Source organism: Alligator sinensis, unplaced genomic scaffold (assembly GCF_000455745.1).
Source record: "Alligator sinensis unplaced genomic scaffold, ASM45574v1 scaffold165_2, whole genome shotgun sequence".
Taxonomy (NCBI): Eukaryota; Metazoa; Chordata; order Crocodylia; family Alligatoridae; genus Alligator; species Alligator sinensis.
In genome coordinates this window covers 213,847-234,273 of record NW_005841965.1, presented here as the reverse complement: position 1 = coordinate 234,273, position 20,427 = coordinate 213,847, and the positions used below count along the sequence as shown (strand labels likewise).

General features: G+C 41.7%; 1 protein-coding gene across 3 annotated transcripts in view; it reads right to left on the bottom strand.

Annotated features, from left to right (window-relative positions):
* Positions 1-20,029, bottom strand: part of LGR4 (leucine rich repeat containing G protein-coupled receptor 4) — a 62,830-nt gene extending 42,801 nt beyond the window's left edge. For all 3 annotated transcript variants that reach the window (XM_025200381.1, XM_025200382.1, XM_025200383.1), the window contains exon 1: positions 19,958-20,029. In XM_025200381.1, the coding sequence (XP_025056166.1) occupies positions 19,958-20,019 (62 nt within the window). In that variant the 5' untranslated portion in view covers positions 20,020-20,029. The remainder of the gene's footprint in view (positions 1-19,957) is intronic.
* Positions 20,030-20,427: the final 398 nt, after the last annotated feature.

Here is a 20,427-nt window from a genome sequence, read left to right as displayed (position 1 = left end):
GGGGGGGGGGGGGGGGGAGAAGAGAAATTCAAATAGTAACCAAAACTAAAAAAAAGGAAAGAAAAAAAAACAAAAAAGAAAACAACCCCAAAGTTCAGTACAATGTCTAGTCAGGTCCCCTAATGGTTTTTGTTAAATTATTTAATTTTTTTTTTCTTAAGCATATAAATATGCACATGCCCTTCATTTTAGCGATTCCTGAAAAGCACACTATGAACTAACTGTAATACTTAGGAAATGTGCTGGCTCCCTGTACCATGTATAATGAGTACTTATGAACCCTGTATTTTGCCAGTTATCTGCAAAACACAGCTGCTTATAAAAAAAATGCAAACTGATTTTGTACCCAAAATAGAAACCCATAAATCAACAAAAGTTAACTGAATCTATCTCACTATGTTACTTTGGCCATCAAATATTGACGTTGATTATTCAACATTTATTTTAAAAAGCAACAGTCTTCATAAGAATTAGTGAAGTAGCTCTGGTTCCAAGAGCATTAAGTTACCCAGCCAGCTGGTTTGAGACCTGTCAAACATCTGCTATAACATTTTCCCCCTTTAAGAGACTTGAGTTAAGATTTGTTTTAAAAAGCAAAACTAAATAAAGTCAAGGAGCCTGAATCTCATTCAGTGTTGCTAATGCAGCTTACTGAGCTCTGAAAACAAGAAACAACAAAGCAAAAGCAAGACTTGCGTGACTTCAGATAGGAATACTCAGCCTACCTCAAGGCAACTTCTGTTTATTCAGCCTGTTGCAACCAACCAACAGAAAAAACTGCAATCCATTACATTTCCGTTTCTCCTAAATCTGGCAGCCTTCCAGGAAACAGGATACAACTGGCCAAGTGTGCAAAGGCTTTACTAATCAGTTTGCCAAATATACATTTATCATTCACATACTAGCCTTGGGGAGCATGGCTTCTCATTAGGAGATTCCAACTACAGTTATCCAGTAAGCTAAAACTAACATATAATGTGCCACTCTAACACATCTTCTTGTGCCGTTCCATGAAGCAGCTGTCAGGATGGAGATATTTTTCTTTACATAATCAGGTTAATTTCAAAACAGCCAAAGAGAAAAGGAAAAGAATAAAAAGTCACATCCATCCTTGTTTTGAATGTATATGGTAATTGAAATGCCCTGGTCAGATTCTCCACCTTATTCTAACACTATTTTAGAGGAGGAATTAATGAAAGATTAATAGATGGTTAGAGCCATATCTGAGATTTTTTGGGTGAAAGATTATAAATATGTATTTAAAACATACACAGGTCGATGGGCCAAGGGGAAAAAAAAAAATATCAAAACTTTACCAAATAAAGCGTCTCTCAACCCCCCAAAAAACCTCATTTAAAAAGAAAAGTAGAAAAGTGTGAGCTAAATTTTATCGTAATCTGTACAGTGCTTGAGCCCAGTATTAAAACATTTCCTTTCTATAACTGGAGTTGATGACAACTTAATATCACCCAGAAAGTTCCATCTTAAAAAGAAAACAACTGGTCCCTAAAAGCCTATAAAGACCGTAATTAGAACGTTTTATGCAGCTTGTCAAAACTACCTTTTAAGAGGTAGACTCTCACCAGCTCCAAAACAGCCAGGCAAGGGGGGGCTATATTAGTACCACTGAGCTCTTCTATCTGGGTTTGGGGAGACAAATTGGTAAGGTATAATTTAACATTGGCACCCTCACTCTTGCTGGACAACAGAGCTGACTGGTTGCACAGTGGGGAAAATAGAGGGGAAATGGACAAAAGCTTCCATACTGGCAACTTTATGAAGCGCAATGACCAGGGGTGGGCAAAATACAGGCTGGATCTGGCCTGCCAGTTGACTGAATGCAGCCCACAGCTGCTGCAGCGCTTTGCATGGGGTAAGCCTGGCCTGCTCCTACCTGGGGCAGACCATGCCCCACCCATCCTGTGCCCACCAACAGCACTGCCCTGGCCCCAGGCGGTGTGCAAAGTTTCCTGGCAGGGCTGCTCCTGCTACTACTGCAGCAGTCTAGGTACTGCTAGTTTCCCTCCACCTCCAGCAGCTCCTCCTCCCCCTGCCCCTTCTACGCTGCTCCAGGCCTGGAATGGGGAAGGCAGAAGCTGCAGCCAGGTGGCTTCCAACCTAGCTTGTAGGGTTCCCGTTCCAGGCTGCCTTCCACCCACTCGGCCACCCAGCATGGTGAGCAGCCACCTACGGGTGGCCAAGTGGGTGGAAGGTTGCCAGAACAGCACAGCAGGGGCAGAAGGAGTAGGAAGAGCAGCTGCTAGAGGCAAGGGAAGCAAAGCAGTATCTGGGTAGCAGTGGGAGCAGCCCCGCAAGAAAGCAGTGTGCACTGCCTGGGTTGGGGCTGAGGCAGGTACATGGCATGGGCTGTCCCAGGCAGGGCTGGGCCACAGCCAGATTGGGGGTACAGGCTGCACCTACACTGCACTGCCTGGGTGAACAATGCTGCACATGCCCCCTCCCTACTTCCTTCCTCAACTCAAGGCCAGCTCCTGAGACTTAGCACGCAGACGGCTCCCCACACACATGCACATACCCATACCCCCACTACATCCCACTCACACACAATATACAAGAGTAAGACTTTATTTGAGCCATTATGCAATCACCTCTATATACACTGCTCAAAAACATAAATCAGGGCAGAAATATTTTTTTAAAAATAAAATTAAAACGTGTTATAGCAGATTTTTGATTTTTAGTATACAATTTGGTTCTCATCTACTTGGTAAAATAATACCTTCTAAAAGATTGTGTATGTGGCCCTCAACAGCTCACCAAAACTCATTAAGCGGCCCTCCAGATGAAATAACTGCCCACCCCTGCCTCAAAACTCTTGTTGGAACAACACAGCTTCACACCATTCCTCACACGGAGCTATGCTTAAAAGCCACAATCTAGTCCTGGGGCCACTAAATGGTGTTTTGTGAGCTGCCTATTGTACCTGACCAGTTCAAATGCAGCTCCTGAAGAAGGACAAGTGGTTAAATAAAAGCATTACTTATTTTTCTCCCCGTTCATTTTTTTATCTATTTTTTATTTTCCTCCATTCTTGCTTTCACAGTAATTGAGGCTGCTGACATGAAAAAAAAAAAAAAGGGAGGCGGGGAAAAACAAAAACACACTTTACTGGAAGGAGTGCATTAGTTTGACTTGGCTCAACAGCATCTGCATAGAACAGGTGCCTCAGCAGGGCTTTAGGGTGCTTTTATCTAACAGCTGATTCAAAGAGGAATCTGGGTTAAATGCAAATGTATAGTAAGGTGCAATGCAATTCTGATAGGCTTCCATTTTCTGTAATGTTTTTTAAATTGTTCTGGCTCTTTCACATACAGGTCTAACTTGAATATTTTTTTAGTATCTGGATAGCACAATAAAAAATCTGTAATCATGCACGTGCTAAAACAGATTACCATGAATGGGATGTGCCCATGAAAAACACCCTTAAAGATTTCTTGTTCATTACCTCTCTTTTTTATATTACCAAAGTTAATTAGATGCTAGTAAAATTCCTCTCATCTCATGCCACAGTCAGTCATTTTCAGAATGCAGATTTATGATGTTAGGCTCAATGGCCTCGTATTAAAAGGTTTCCCACTATCACAGGCAATGCACCACTTTAATTGTGTTTATTTCTCAGAGCAGAAAACAACAATGATCCTAACATTCATAGAACCCGAAGCAAAAAAAGTCTCATCATTAGCTGGAAGTACTGTATGATTTTCAGCAAGCTTGGGCAGCTGAGTATTCTGCTGATTTCTGCAAGGAAGCAGATGGAAAATCTTCCCACAATCTACATGTCCCTCCAAAAGTCTGGGAGAAAAAATGTAAAGGAAACATGTAGCTGAATCCCCAAGCCAGCCAATGGTGAAAAGCTCATGACAATCAAAAGTGCTAATGAGGCTCCTCATTGGCACAAAGACTTTGAAGATGCAAGAATGGAATGAACAACATTGAAAATCTCCATTCTTACTATTAGTTACTCCTGAGAACACTGACTCAGTGTTCCCAATTAACAGTCAGGGAATGAAGAACATGGAAACAAAGAGTGATATGCTGATACATCTCTCATGCAAAACATACCACCATTGGAGGTGATACGTCTATGCTATTTATACTGCATCATTACAACCTGCAGGTACGTGGCATTCAAATAACTAAAGGAAAAAGATACATATATAACTAAATTATGAAAACTAAGCTTCATCTGTGTTCTAAATATATATTCTCCTTGGGATTTACGTCATTGGCATTACTGTGAATAACCCCTGCTGAAGTAGGTTACTTCATTAGATTCCAAGGCAGAGTAAACCAGTTTCCGCTCAACTATTTACTGTTGTTAGAAATGAATGGAAAACTAATCTTCCTTTATTTGATAAGTTGTACAGTCCTTCTCATAAGAAGTTTTGTGGAGACAGGAGGAACAGAATATTATTTGTGGTCAAGTGATTGTCCAGAATCACTTTTTGTTATATTTAAAATATGAATTTATTATCCCACTGTAGTCATTGTAAAAGCTAAACAAACTCAAGTGGCAACTTATTTCTGTAAGAGTTTGATTTTATGGTACTTCAAGATCAGAAGAATTATTGCCAAAATAGCTTAGGATAATCACAAGATGGTAGGAGTCCGATTCCCTCTATTAAGTTACTCTGCATGGCACAGTAAGCAAATTCAAATCCAAACATACCCTGTTTCCATTACAAAAAGGAGGATTCAGTACAGTTGGGGAATGCCTTCCATGACATCATGTTCCTACAGCTGATGCCAACACGGCTCATTGCAGCTTCCAGAAAAGCCTCAGTGCAAAGTACGAATCCTCTTTCTTTTGTTAGGGTAAATAAATTCTGCAATTATGAGAATCTGGCTATTCTACTGCAGAATTATTGGGCCAGGTTAATCACTCAAGTCCAAACTCAGTGAGGTTGTCAGGGATAACATTTGGCCCATTCTGACTGAATACAAACTTCTCTCATTCTCGACTGGCTGCAACGTGAACCTCTTGGAAACCTTCTGTTCTTGTTTTTCATTCCAGATGGTGGTGAGCCTCAAGATATTTGAGCGCAGAATTAGATCCCTTTCTCCCCCTGTGAAAAATCTGCATCCACACAGTTCTATAATTTTCTCTCAGCAGTTTTCTGGGATGCTTCCCATCCTAACTGTGTGTCTTGTATCTGAAATAGTATGTTGGCTTTTGTACATCTTAAGTGTTCTCAATATGAATGAGTATGAGATAATGCATATGTGCCTTGCCCTGTATGCTATTACTCGATATAGGCTGATTGTCCTTGCTGTAATTGATGATACTAGTGAGATACACAACACTCAGCTGTTGTGGTTAGTTATTAACTGTATTCTGGCATCACCTAGGAATCCCAATCAAGGATGAAGGCCCCAGTATGCTAAGTGCTCTCTAGAGTAACACATGTACTCTAACATGAATATATTAACTCTGACGATTAAACAAATCAGCAGGCAGGACCCAAGGCATCTTTTGTGGTCCTTGCAGCTTAATCATCTCCCATTTTAATTTTCTTCTTCTCATACTATGTAATTATTGCTCTGACCTCCTCCTTCCCCACATCCCTTCAGACCAGTTTCTCAAGGTTGCTCCACTGGCTGTCCTAAGCTTTGATTCATACCTCTGTAACAACAAACAGAAGTCACATCCGGACCTATTATGTAAAAGCCCCTGTTGGTGCTGCAGTTCTACCAACCAGTCAAGCCAGACTGCCCTCAAGCCATGTACATCACTCCAACCCACCTGCATTGCCTAGATCTGAATTCTCCTGTCAAATATCAATCTATGAATTTTTACTTAATATTTTTTGGTTGTTTCTTGACAAATGAAACATTTGCAGCTTTCTTAACAATAAGATACATCTCAACAATACTGTTGCTTTTTTTTTTTCCTTACAAACATATTCCATTTTACTACTCTTGACAAAAAATCGGAGGGCCGCTAGTGACATTTGAGAGGTCAGCAGAATTTTAGCTAACTTAATGCATGCTCTTCAAGAACCACTCTAAGGTATCTCACCTGTTCTAAGGTTCAGGAGATGTCAGGAGGCAGAGTAGACTAGACTGGGCATTTCTAACCTGAGATTCTCTTGCCCTGCAAAGGAGGTAGCCTGCGTAGCCAGCGCCTATGCAAACTTGATCACAGGGGCATGCTGTAGCCAAGAACTGGTAGGTGGAAATGGGGAATGGGTGTGGTTGGAGTGCATAGGTCTCTCCCCATCTTTGGCAGCTGAATGGCCCCTTTCAGACTGTTGCCATCTAGAAAAGATTGAAGAAGGCCCTCAGTTGCTCTAACCTGTACTAGGTCTGTGCAGAAAATTAGGAATTCATAACCTGCTCTCCCCACATCTTCTGTGTTCAATGCCAATTTAGCATAGCAGAATATCAGCCAGTAGAAACAGAAAATGCATGCATTAGGTTACACCTATTTCTTGAAAGCAAAATGTGTATTGTGCAGTATCAATAGCCAATTGTTAACCAGGATGTACCAAGAAGCAATATAACTGTCTATACATAAATGATCCCCCCACCAAAAAAGTTTTTCATTCTTTCTTACACTCACAATTTAACATGGCTTTTGAATGAGCTATACAGCGAAAAATCTGATACTTGACACACCAAAATATAGTCATATCAACCTGTAGAAAAAGAAGATATATCCTTGAATCGCTATCCACATGTAGCTGAGGGCATATTTTGCCTATTGTGAGATTTCTTTTTTTTTTTTTTCGTTAAATGGCCGCTTTTGCTTTTGAAGAAGGCAAATACAAATAGCATTTGAATTCATCTTGTATAGGACTGAAACAAGTTCCAACCCTATATTAAAGCAGATCTAACAAGAAAACAGACCAAAGGAAATGTTTTAAAAATTGTTTTTACACATATATATGAAAAAGTATACAATCTTAAACAATGATTACACATTGTGAACCATCATAGATTTTTTTCTAGCAGTTCAGTCCCTTGTTCTTCAGCCAAAACACAAACTACTCCAATACTATGGTATGCCTTGAGAAAGATTACTACTAGCCTGCAGTGATAAAAAAAGTCTCAAACAGCTTATGCTTCCCAAGCATCACTCATTCTAACCAGAAAGAGAAGTGTTTTTCTTACGTTCTTACTTTTTCTTCATTGCAAAAAATGAAAAGTAAGGTCTAATGAGCCTTGCTCTGCCCAAGGCTCACTGAAGCCTATCTTTGGCAGCTCTCTCTCAAATATTTGAGCTAGTCTGAATAAGCAGCTGTGGAGTTCTCTGCTCTGGATCAGGACTTGTGGCAGAGGTGATATCTTTTATTAGACCAACTAGATATTTGCAAGCTTCTGGGCGCACACACCTTTCTTCAGGCATAGGAAAATGCCAAGATTGTAAAATTTCTCCCAAGTGGAAATGAAAATGCATACCACTGGATGTGTATTTTCCCTCTCCTTTCCTACTGAGCACAGATTTGATTGAAGACTCCACCTCATTTAACATAGGAGGCACTACCATAGCTAACTATTCCACACCCATCACTGCAATAACTAAGCTGGAAAATTTGGGGAGGAGGGTTGTTTATTTGTTTATAAAAAGTGCTCTCTCTCTCTCCCTCGCTCTGTCCTGAGAGGTGTTTTGTTCGACTCTGGGAAAGCCAAGTCAAACAAGTAAGTTTTGAGGTTTGCTCTGGAAACTGCACGATCAGTGGGCATTCCACAGTGGTAGGCCAGCTGCTAAGAGAGCTCAGTTCCCTGTGCTCAAAGGGTTTGTGGTTGACAGTTCCATTGTCTGAATGACGGATTCTCAAGGCTGGATCCACAGATTTTATTCTGTTTTCCATTAGCAGCCAAGGCAGACATTGGAGCACTGGGGTGATGTGTTTTTCTCTGCATTTATTGCTCAGCAGGTGAACTGCTACATTCTGAACAAGCTGGACCTTTTCCACCATTGGTATTCCAGCATTCCCAAGTATAAGAAATTTCAGTAATCAAGCCAAGTGGCCATGTACCTATGGAGCAAAGTAGCCAAATCAGTCTTAGATTGTGGTGCAATTCACTGGACAGCTCTAGACGGAACAGTATATTTTTAGTAGCCAAACGTATGGCAACCCACAGTCCTAAAGGCTGTAGACCATCTTGATAGAGGGAGAAGAAAACCCTTGATGAAAGGAAATTGTTATGGAGAAGTAAGTTCTTTGAATTACTTCACTCTCCCTACTGCCACAGCCTCTCCTGCTTGAGTTCAATGATCTTCTCTGCAACAGCACACTCATGGCTTCCAGGTATAAGATTAGTTGGGAGAGCATTCTCTTAGCAAGCAATACTGCAAAACATAAAGGCTGGTACAATCTTCCTAGTTTTGGCAACTGACTCCATATAGTTTCCTGTCCCTCTCCCAAACAGCTTCCATTTAGTAGGACTAAGAATCAAGTCTTGTGAAGCAAAAATAAAGGCTCTAAAATTATGAAAGTGGTTGAATACCACAATTCTCCAGGTGGGATGTGAACTAGGTCACCTCTGAACTTCCCCCAAATTATGATTCAGGGGTTTGAATCAGGATCAGCTACAAACCTTGTCATAGTTGCCTGGGCAACAGAGGAAAAAAGTTTTAGAACAAAATCCGCTGTCCTGAAGAGTAGACAGAGGAACTGCTTAGCACTTAAACATACCCCACACAAACATAACTAGGGTAGGGCAAGTGGGACACCAACCCTGAGTGCCAATTTAGAGGAGGTACCAATAGCAGCCCAAGGTAACTTCTCACCCCCGCTTTCCCTTCAATCTTTGCCCAGGTTTCTAACATTGCTAGTTACACCTCTGACATCCTACAGCTTTCTGTACGTAAATATGGATTTCAATAATGCAAAAATTACAAGTGGTGGTGGTGCTGGAGCAGGAGTACCTAGCCCTTTAACTCAGGATCTCAACTGCAGAGAAAGGGATTAAGAGATACTGAGCCCATTACAAAGCCTAAAGTAGTTTCTCATTTGGTATATTCTTCAGTCCAGTCTTACTGTGATGGCTCAGGACACACATTTTAAGAGGAACCAGGATTTTAAGAAGGGTCTTCAACCTAACATCACAATATGCTACCTCTGGGACCCCTGAGCTGAGACAGGGCTTTCTTTTTTAACAATGCCAAACATGCTTCCATATGCTAAAGATTCAACTAGTCCTAAAAAACATAACAGTATAAAATAGGAGCTTGACAGAGGGAATTCAAAGGTCTAGCAGCAGAATCACCAATTTAATACTTGGGGGCATGATATACAGAGGTTGAAATTAAAATGTCAAAACAATAAATAAAGGAGTTTTAAACAAACATTCCCCACCATCTTACAATAATACAATGTTCTGAACCCACTAACCTTTTGGCCCTGACAGAGGAGAAACACACCACTTAAAGCTTGGTTAGCTTTTTTAGACCACATAAATAGCATTCATATGTCAACTGCATTGGAATTCAGCTGGAAGCATATAAATGTAGAATATGTTAAAAATGCCTCATCTGGACAAGCTAGCCAATGTGACTTTAAACATCTCCTTTGGATAAAGTCAGCATTATTTTAAAATATCTCAGCGCATCAATCCTAGTACCAAATCCTTGCCTAAAACCTTGCCTTGACTACAATTTAGATGTGTGTGGTACAACATGTTAACATACACATTTTAAAACTCTAGTGTAAATGTGGCAGTATATGCATGCCTTTAACGTATGCTAGGGTTGATCACTGTCCATGTGGCTAATGCACACAAGTTAAGAATACACCTTTATTAACATGCAAAAAGTAAACCTTGTTTCCCAGCCCAGATAGCTCTGTCTATGGCTTCCCATTCTGAAGAGTCCTAAAATTCCTTATTTTTATAACAGTGCAGGAGGAACTACTTAATTTATTAACACCCACTAAACAAGACAGACCACAAAATTATGTTAGAAAAACACTACAATTTAAGGCCCATATCACTTAAGCATAGTACTTGTTTATCCCATTTCTACCCAGGGCTGAGAAGGATGCTTATAAAGTCCAGATGCAGAGGGAGACTGTGCTTCAAAAAAATTAACAGAGCTTAGTCCTGGTGGCCTTGGCATGCCTCCAAATAAGGTATTATCTGTGAAATAAATTAATGAGCAAAACAGATGGGGAGGGGGAAGAGTATGTATGGTGCAGTGCTAATGCAAAAATTCAAATAAAAGGGACAGCTAAATCACATGATGAAACAGATACTACCAAAGGCAAACAGCTGTGACACTTCAGCCAGGTGGTCATCTTCAGCTACAGTCAAGAGGAAAAATAACTCTAGCCATTTCCTTTGCAGATAAAAAAAACACCATTACACATCTCATTTTCCAGTGTCAGCATGTATTTTAATTAATCCTTTTGTTCCCTAATACACAGTCAATTAAAAGTAATGCTCAGAAAATTCTGAAGCAGAAACAAGTTTAAGAGCTTTTTAGTATGTTAAAATAGAGAGAGCTCAATTAAACATGCAAGCAGTTCTTCATTCCTACTTCATTATTTCCAAGTAAATTATAGTTACTTTTCTCTCTCTAAATCCATTTGCCCATATCTCCAAACTAGAGGTGCTCTTAATAAAATAAAAATAAAAATGTCCTCATTTGTCTTATTCATCAGCACCCCCACCCCCCATGTAGTCCAACCCACATCCTTAACTACTTTCCATTTGGTAACATATTTATTACCTATTCTTGATTAATAAAAATATGAAGTTAGCACTACAAGAGAGAATGTGTATTTTCAAGCAAAAGTTCACTTCACAGACACTGGATGGCACTCAAGCCAGTAAGGCTCCGGATACGAAACTGGTGCCTGCTATTTGTTGGGGTGCATCTGGGCAAGTAAAGTTTCTGTGTCAGTTATTTTCCATTGAACATGTTATGCTTCTCTATACCTCCTGATTCACAAAGAGTGAACACCACCCCCACCCACTTAGGGGAAAGTTTAGAAGCTTGATCCCAAGCTACATTCAAGCTGGTTTAGACAATCACTTCACACACATGACCAAATGCTCCTTTTATGCAGGAAAATAAGTTACCTTGGCAAATGTGAACCTGAGCTACAGACAAACTCCCCCGCAAAAAGTAGTGGAACCATTTGCTAAACTGAACTGTCACCTCCCAACCCTCCTACTGACAAGGAACAGTATGTTGGACCTTGTCATTTAATCATTACCCACCAGTGCAGGGCAAGTAAGGAACCAGAAGTTTAAAAGGTTGAGTGTGGAAACCAAAACAAACTAAAGGTCATAAAGTCAAGGAGACATTCGGTTTTGTTTGAGTAAGTTAAGCCTATGCAGTCACACTGGAAAACTGTTCCAGTTATACATCCTGAAAATGAAAAGCCTTTTCAAGAACTGATGGGTTTGGGTATTTTGGTTAATTTGGTAAGCTATACAACAAATACTAAAGCCAGTGGGAGTCACACAGCTGAGACTGCATGCTGCTTTAAAGTGCAGTATACGAATTCAGAAATGCATCAGGACACTATGGAACCCAATTTTCCAATTAAAAATTCATATTAGGAAGTGGTTCATTCTCTTCCAAAAAATGCTAGTGTCTAGCTATATTTCTCTTGAAAGCTTCTATAAATACTTTATAGGTGTGGTTAGAAGACTGTGGCCAAATTTTTCCAGGATTTTTAGTTTCCATATCAAGTTCAGGTCTGTAGCATGTTCATATTAACATTTTGTAGAGAATATACTTCATTAACTGCTGTGGCAAAACCCTTGGTGGTCTGCTCCTTGCCAACTTTGACCATTGCAATTTCAGTCATTTGAAAATTACTTCCAGATGAGTATCAGTTACAAAGAGATGGAGAATTTTTATAACATGTATAAATATTGTAAGAATCCTGGAGGCATATGATAAGTACACAGTGAGCTTCTATGCAGTACATGTGTAAGCACATGAATAACAGCATGCAGAACACACATGCCAAAAACTTGATTTTTAGTCATGAATAAACTGGGTGTCTCCCATTTGTACTCTCAGTTATTTGCAGGTATAACAACACGTAAACATCTAGAAAGACCCGATACTGTTTGTGATAAGTGGCATCTCTAATTAAGAGACAAACCTTTACAAATCTAAGGGCCCTGGCACATGTTACATCTGAGACATGATTAACACATTAAATTGTGTAATAAATAGTAATCTGACCACACATTAAAGCCAATTTATGGAGTGATAGTATAGCAACAAGCCACAAAGACATTCCACATATAATGTGTAACATCTTTGTGGCTTGCTTGTATCACATCTTAAACTGAACATGTGGCACATTGGGGCTGAGACATGACAAACCCTGATGCTCAGCTGAGCATAGCAATCTGGCATGGAGCAACCCTAGGGTCCAGGATACAGCCATCCCCCCTCCCCACTACTGTGATCAGGCTGGGGGCAGCATCAGGGCCTTGACCCAGAACCTCTGTCCAATTCCTGGAGATGGGGAGGGGGACAGGCGGGGGGCATCATAAGCCCAATATCAGGGAACATCTCCCCAGTTTCAGGCTCACTGTGCCCCTGGACCTTTACAAAGTAGGCATGCAGTTTGAAGCCTGAGCTGCATGCCCACTTTGTTCCATTCCTGGGGCGCCTGTGAAAGTGGCAGCTAGGGAGCTGGGAGCTCTGCTCCATACCTGCAGGAACTACTCACTTCACAGTGTGGAAAACAGGCAGCAAGGGAGCCAAGAGATCCCAGCTCCCCAACTACTCATGTCCTGCACTGGGGGTCCTGGTGCAATGGGGAGCTTTAAAAAGCATGACTGAGGCTGCTTCCCCAACTTTCCCTGCTGGAGATTTCAAATCCTGTGCCCAGATGGCAGTTGGGGTTTTGACAACCAGCTGTTTGTCAGCTCAGCCAGGAAAACTCTGGTCCTTAGCAGGACCCAGGGCTGTCCCAGACAGGGCCAGCAATCGGCTGACTATTAGCCCAGGTCCAGACCACACAGGAGTTGGTTAACGGTCCCTGGTAAGGGGCCAGCTGACAATCAACAGATTGTTGGCCAGGCTGGACCTGCAGAATCTCCTCTTCCAACATGTTGGTGCAGAGAGGTCCAGGATGATGATCCCAGGCTCCCCTCACACTGGCAAGTGGTAATGGCAGGATTCAGATCTGATCCCCAATTCCATAATTATGCCTCCTGCCTTGCACACGTAGCATGGCAGGAGGTGCATTTTTTGGCCTTGTGAATCAATCCCATCATGCCATTAAATGAACATATGCCAGGGGCCCAGAAAGAACATTTCCTTTCCATTTCAATTTAAATGCTAAGATCAATATTAGTATTTGAAAAGGGATCCCTTTTAAAATCTGAAATGTAGCCATGGTATTCATTGTGGTTGGGGTGGGGTGGGGGAGGGGGCGTATGGAAACACTTGCCCTGAACCAATCCTAACTATTTTGTAATCCAACATCCAAATTCAGTGTCCTACATTATGCACGCACTCGCCTCCATTTATAATATATTAAATTCTGTGACATTGTTTTGCAATGTGAATCAATTATGAACTTGCATGAAAAGGAGAAGGTGGCAGGCAGAGATGCAGCAAATTCACTAAGCACCTGGGGTAGGGAGATGATTCTCATGGAAGTACAGCTCTCTCATGCTCTATGTGGGTTCTGTATGTGCAAATTCACTCTTATGTGATGACCCTTTTTATATATTAAAAATTTGTTATATGCGAGGTAAATTCACTCTTATGAGATCAGTGTGGTGGAAGTCCACAGTCAGTTGCTTTGTGCAGTGCATTATGGGAGCAAGGCACACCAAAATATAGTCTCCCATGTGGATCTGTGCTCCTCACTCATCTGCGACAAGTGTTTCTGTAGTTGCCATCCCCATTATGGCTTCTATGCATCCCACTAGATCATCTCCTACCCCTCTCTGCTGTTGGAGAGTACCAAAATTGTCTTGTAAAAGTGATAGAAATGGATCTGGGTGTCAGTACAGTCGAGGTCTTGGAACGTATCCCTATTTGTTACATTGTAAAGTGGGTTCCCTTTATGCAAATTCGAGTTATGTGCCATTTTCCAGGAACGCATGTACAGCACAAAGCGAGAGAAACCTGTATGCCAACCACTGCAGACAGCAGTGGGGAAAGTGGGGGGGAGGGGCGGGTTTGGAGGGAACTGGACAAGGGGAAGGTGTTTATTCAGGGGCTACTGTTGCCACTGCTGTAGCATTATCAGATTTGCTCACATGGCAGCACTGCTGTGGTCCCCCCTTTCCCCTGATACATACATATTGGGCACAAGGTTGTGACTCTTCTGGCAAACGCTCCCTGGGAGTTGGGTGGTGGTGTGTGGAGCACCACTGCACTAACTCCTCCTACTCCCACTAACCAGATATACTGCTTCCTTTGGGGCTGCCCCGCCCAGCTCCCATGTCCTTGGCAAAGACTCCCAGAGGCCATTCTGGTACCCTACCCTAGTTGGGGCCTGGGGTTGGTTCTCCATTCACCCCGCTCTAGTTGTGGTACTGGTGGCAGGCAATAGCAGGTGAAGCTAGAGTACTTAGTAAGTGGCAAAGCACAAAAATACTTCCTAGGGATGTCTCTTGGACAAAGAACTATTCTTTCAGGAACAATTCTGTTAGCCAGCTGAACTGTTCTGTACAGAAGCTGGTTGATGCAGGTTTCCAAGCTCAGATGAAGCTTGTTGTGAAAGATGAGCACATCTTCCCAGATACAGCCAGAAGGGAAGAATGAGCAGTTACCCTGATAGCTGAACTGCAGCCCAGGACATTTAAGCTCTATTGAGTTGAAAATATCTTGAAGAACTTGAAAATACTGTACTGACAATAGTGAGGCTCATTCTATATTACTGTACTGTAATAGTGAGACTCATTCTATATAAGAAGTTGCACAGCAAGATAATTAGGTCATCCAGAGCTTCTGAACCCCATGACAACAGAACTCAATTCCTGCGTGGCTTAAAAGCTTCACAGATGGGGCAATACCTGCCCTCTGGGGACCAGAGAGGGTGCACTCCACAGGTGTGGCAGATGTTGGCTACTGCAAGCTTCATTCTACTTCTTCCATGACAACATTGGTGCGCCTTTGCTGTTTCTAATATCCTTCAGTGACTCTACCCTAGCTAGCCACACAGTCAGCGACTGGGGACCCATCCCGCTGACCAGAAGGGAGGAGGGAGGGTCCCCTGGCGGTCACTCCTGCTGGCTGGGGGGAGGGGGACGGGGGCCCCCATAGCCGATCCCACTCACCGTAAAAGCGGCTTCTGGAATCCCTGCAGGGACTTCAGCTGAGGTACTAAAAAGTACTTATTTGTGCAATTTTATAAGGCAAAATAAAAGACATTGCTCACTGGTTAACAATACTACATCATAGAGGACATGCTGGTTTTCTGCTACTCTGCCCTCTATTGATATGAAACCCGACGCCTGTTTTTCAAGAGAAAAATAGAGGACATAAAGGCATCCAGTATCATATCAATAGAGGAGAGAGAACAACCAGGCTGTCCTCTATGATGGCCACCCAATAAGTCACCCTACCTTCTGCCCGATTTGAGACTAACTACAACTAACTACCTGCTTTCTGGATCATCTAAGATATTTTCAGATGAGAGCATGAATGTACAGAGGTGGTTCCTCTCCACTCTTCTCAAGATTCATTTGTTTTTAACAGTATTATTCCTGGAACAAGCCGTATCAAAAAGATGAGCTTTATACCTAGTTTCAACACCACCTGGCATTGACTCCATCTATTCTCTTTGGCTTTGCAGTCCCAGCCAGGTTCTCACTGCTGAGAATGTGCTGCTGCCAATACCCGATAGACACGTGAATCTAGCCAGCTGCGTAAACTCACTGGGAGAAACAGTCTTTAGGTGGGGAGGGAAAGTTGTGGAGGAAGGAGGTGTCTTCAAAACAGTCCAGTTCTAGTCCAGTGGTTTTTAGCCTTTCTTCATTTGTGGACCTCCATTTTGAATGGAGGTGAGGACCCCTTTGAATTGTAAGTGTGGGTATTCACATACTTTTGATTGATCACAGTCATCGTTCATGAACCCCTTAGACACAGTCTGCAGACCCCTCGGGGTCCACAGACCACAGGTTGAAAACCACTTCAAGTTTATTAAGGGACAGGAAATCTCTGAACTCTCTTCTAAAGTAAATAAGGAATCTGAAGTACAGGTGTACTATATTTATAATTGGTCTTAAAAAAACAAGTTGCTGCATTGTGAGCCAACATTAAATCAGTTACACTCAATCCTGCAAAGAACAAGAGTTGAAGCACTATAATCTGGAGGCAACTGCAGTGTAACTCATCATAGCTAGGTTCTCATTCAAGAAGCCCAGCTCACCTCAGGTGTCAAACCTGTATGTCCAGGAGCAATAATGCCACAGCTACAGGGTAAAGGTGCTATTCTCAGCAACAATGCTCTCAAGTACTCTCAGCTCCTGGCAAACTGCCTCCTACACCAAAAGTATACATGCTGCATCTGTTTAGCACTTTGGGTGGGCTATAGTACTGCTGAGCAGCAACCAGTGCTCAACCCCTCCCCCCAACTTGGGGAATTTCTTTGTCTACATGGCATCAGAGACATGTCTACACTGCTTCTGGTCCTGGAGGCAGCCCATCTAGAAAAGCATGGCATGCTTAATGGTGCAAATCCCAAAGATATTAAGTTTACTCTGTGGATGCAGCATGAGATCTCTAGTGTTATCCTGAGGCTCTGCATCAAACTAATGATCACTGTCCAATGCCCTCTCTCTGGTCAGTACAGTACTTTCAAGTTCTTCAAGATGTTTTCAGCTCAATAGAGCTTAAATACCCTGATAGCTGAACTGCAGCCCAGGACAACTGCTCATTCTTCCCTTCTGGCTGTATCTGGGAAGATGTGCTCATCTTTCACAACGAGCTTCATCTGAGCTTGGAAACCCGCATCAAGCAGCTTCTGTACAGAACAGTTCAGCTGACTAACAGAATTGTGCCTGAAAGAATATAGTTGGGCTTATGCACCATTTACTTCCAAATGGGCCTGGAGACTGTGGACTGATGCAGGTGTATTTGGTTAAAATTGTCATCTCAAAAGACAATGAATCTCTGGACTGTGCACTACCAAGTCCTGTAGAGGCTCTGTTAGTTAACAAGAATTGATCCAAATTCTTCTAAGTGAGAGTTAGAAGAATATTCATGATTGTATTGTCACAGCATTCACAAGCCAGCTGGACTGACTAAAGGAGGGAGGGGAATAGGGTCTTCTTTACCTTATGTTGTAAGAGAATATCCTCCATTCCCCCATGCTTTATTAACAGGACCTAGTTGGGCCTCTACTGGTTTACCAGCACCACCAAACTCCCATGCCAGGTCATGAGCCTCATCTGTGGTCAGCTAACAGAGGATTCTCACTTTACTAACAAACCTTACAGCAAGCTAAGGTGCTGACTGGGTCCTAGTTTACCAGTTAGTGGCATCCAAGAAAAGCAGAATACGCAGCATTCCTGTTTGGTGTTGATCTCCTCAGGGCTCTTTTCCTTGGGTGGAGTCTTCTTATATCAGTGATAGCTTGGACTGAGTAGGTTGGGTAGGTTTTAGTTTCTGTGCTCCTGGGGATTTCAGAAGCTGCCCTCCCAATTCCCACGGTGCAGCAATGGAGCTTGGTGCTTTTTTTGGGATAGCGACAGAATGGTGGCATAGCTGAAACAGTTTGATTGCTTACCTAACAGGGTGTCTCATCCACTCCACACCCCTGCCTTCCAAAACAAGAAACATAGCGATTTTAAGGCTCTTGTTAGGTGAGTGTCCTGCATATTAAAAAGGACTCTTGAGAGTCTTGCATTTGCCCTGTAAGGGTATGCATGACTAGATTATTCCAGAACATTTTGCAAATACCAACTCAATCTAATTTTTAAATTACTGCACTTGGATATCTCAAATAAGCCTTGAAGCAGTGAATTAAGCCTTCAGGATGTTCACACCTACAGTATAGCTTGCAGCCAGGTTCAATTCTTGCCCCCCACCCCTTTTAAGTCTCAAAATTTTAGTTTGCAGTGAAATAGAAGTGTTTTATTGTGCTACAATGTATATTATGGTGGCTGAAGGCTCTGCCTTTCCTCTCTACCTTGTGACACACCCCAGGTTTATGAAGGTTACACAACAAAGTGCACACCCACCCAACTAGATTTTATTGTTTCATTACTTACAAGGAAAAAAATGAAGGCTCTCATTGTGTGTGTGTTTTTTTATGAGTGTGAAATGTGAATAGGCAAGGATTTGAAAGAGAACCCTGGACAAAACACAAAAGCAAACAAGATATACATGCAAAAACCCAGAAACACATTTGCATCCACTATTAAAAGCAGTTAGGAGGATCAAGCAATCCAAACCCTGGACCTTCCAAACGCAGTCAAGCCTTCCAAAATGCTTAAATTTTGCATGTATTGGACATGTCATGCTCCCATACAAACTTTGCTTAAAAATTCTTCCATATTAAAAATGTAGCAATACAATACTTAAAGCAGACTGAGGCAGGAGGCTCAGGCTGGAATCTTGAGAGTATTTTACTTAACTAGATGGTTCTATAATAATAATAATAATAGAAGGGATGTCAAGAGCCTGGTGGAAGAGAAATGAAATCTTTTGAGCCTGTTATAATGAACCTCACTTATAAATTCACCTAGGATGAATGAATTGTTACACTGTTACTGACCTGCAGCAGAAATTACTACAAGTGTGAAACAACACTGGCAGAGCTGTCCCTAGGGTACAACAAATCTGGGTGACCGCCCCAGCCCTGCCCTTGGGGGGGGGGGGGGAGGAGCACAGAGCCAGGTGCAGCGGCTGCCCCCTCTCCCGTGGGGCCTGCCTGGAGCTGGCAGCTGAGCCCCGCGCCGCAGAAGCAGCACAGAAACCAACCCCCCCCACACACACTTTGCAGGGGTACCACAGTCCCACACAGTGTTATGGGGACCCTGCACAGGCCGCTTTGCTCAGGGCTCTGCACCCGTCTAGGCTCAGCTCTGAATACAGGTATACTCTAGAGCTACTTGCACATTTATATTAATAAAAAAAAATGCCCTGGTTTTGTTTTTTTAGAAGTACTTCAATCTAATAAATGCTAGTAAGAAACTGTCACAATGCAAGGTGCAAAAGAAACTGCTTTTTATATTTCTTTTGCTTTGTTAGAAAAAAAATCTAAAAGATCTTAAACAGGCGAGTGCTTGCTATTTATTTCCCTTTTACAGATGGAAAAACTGACTTAACATTAATAAAAGTATGTTCAATGAAGTGGTAATCCTGACCAAGAGACTTCCTGTTAGACAAGAACAAAAAATTAGAAATATTTTACAGTTCCTGAACAGTGTGTGCTTTTTTTTGCTATTTTACTGCAACTTCTTAAGAAAAACCCTAAATTCAGCAAAATATTTTATGAGTCCTGCTCTAGTTTTGGCAAACCTGATTATATCTGGGTACACGCTCAAGTGCTTTGCAAAGTGGAGTCCAAAGACAAAGCTGTAAAAATGGCTGGATATCAAATAGACGAAAAGGACAGAGACATATGGCTACTAAGAAGGAATAGAAAAATAAGTTTTACCACAGGCCTCAGTTTCTCTCTAAATACATTCTGACCTGTATCACACAGTACTAGCCACCTACAAGCGTGATGACAGTAACTGAAACATATACTTCATGGAATCACTATACTATAACCTGGCTGGAAACAATGGTAATTACACTACTCCTATGTTATCTTTGGATAACACTGTAATTAGTATGTGTCATCACTGTAGTCATGATTAAAATAATTATGGTAAAAAATCCCTTGTAAGTAGCACTCACCATTTCAGCTTCCAAACATATATAGACTTTTTAAAGGTATAATTGTTCTCTCTGTTCACAGCTCAGTTTTAGTTCCCCACCCACTTTCAGTGCAAAAACATAGTGGTAGAGCAACAACAGCCCCTACTTAACTTGCAGATTACTTACAGCTCTTCGAGATATGGAAAATTCTTAAATGCATCCTCTGGCAGCTTTGTGATATTATTCATACTGATATCCCTGTGAAAGAAAAAATGTACGCATCAATAAACAGGCACTTCACAGCTCAGAACAAGACAATTTAACAGAACAGTTGTTGACACAATAGGAAAACATAAGCACATTACAGGGAAAAAAAAACCTATTTCTATAAGATTATATGCTGAACTTTCATAGTGTTATAACCTGAACATTCAGTTACAGAATAAAAATAACAATGAAAAAAATGTTTTCTTTGGACAACTAAAAGAAAACAGTGATATTGAAATTACTGGTGGGTGGGTGTGAGGTAGGGAGGAGCTTTTAGAAGCCCATCTACGCTGTTTCCTTTAGTCCTAATTTTTATTGACGGTTTACAGACACTTGCCCACACTCTTGATGTATAAATTTTAACTGCTGTGAAAATGGGTCATGTAAAA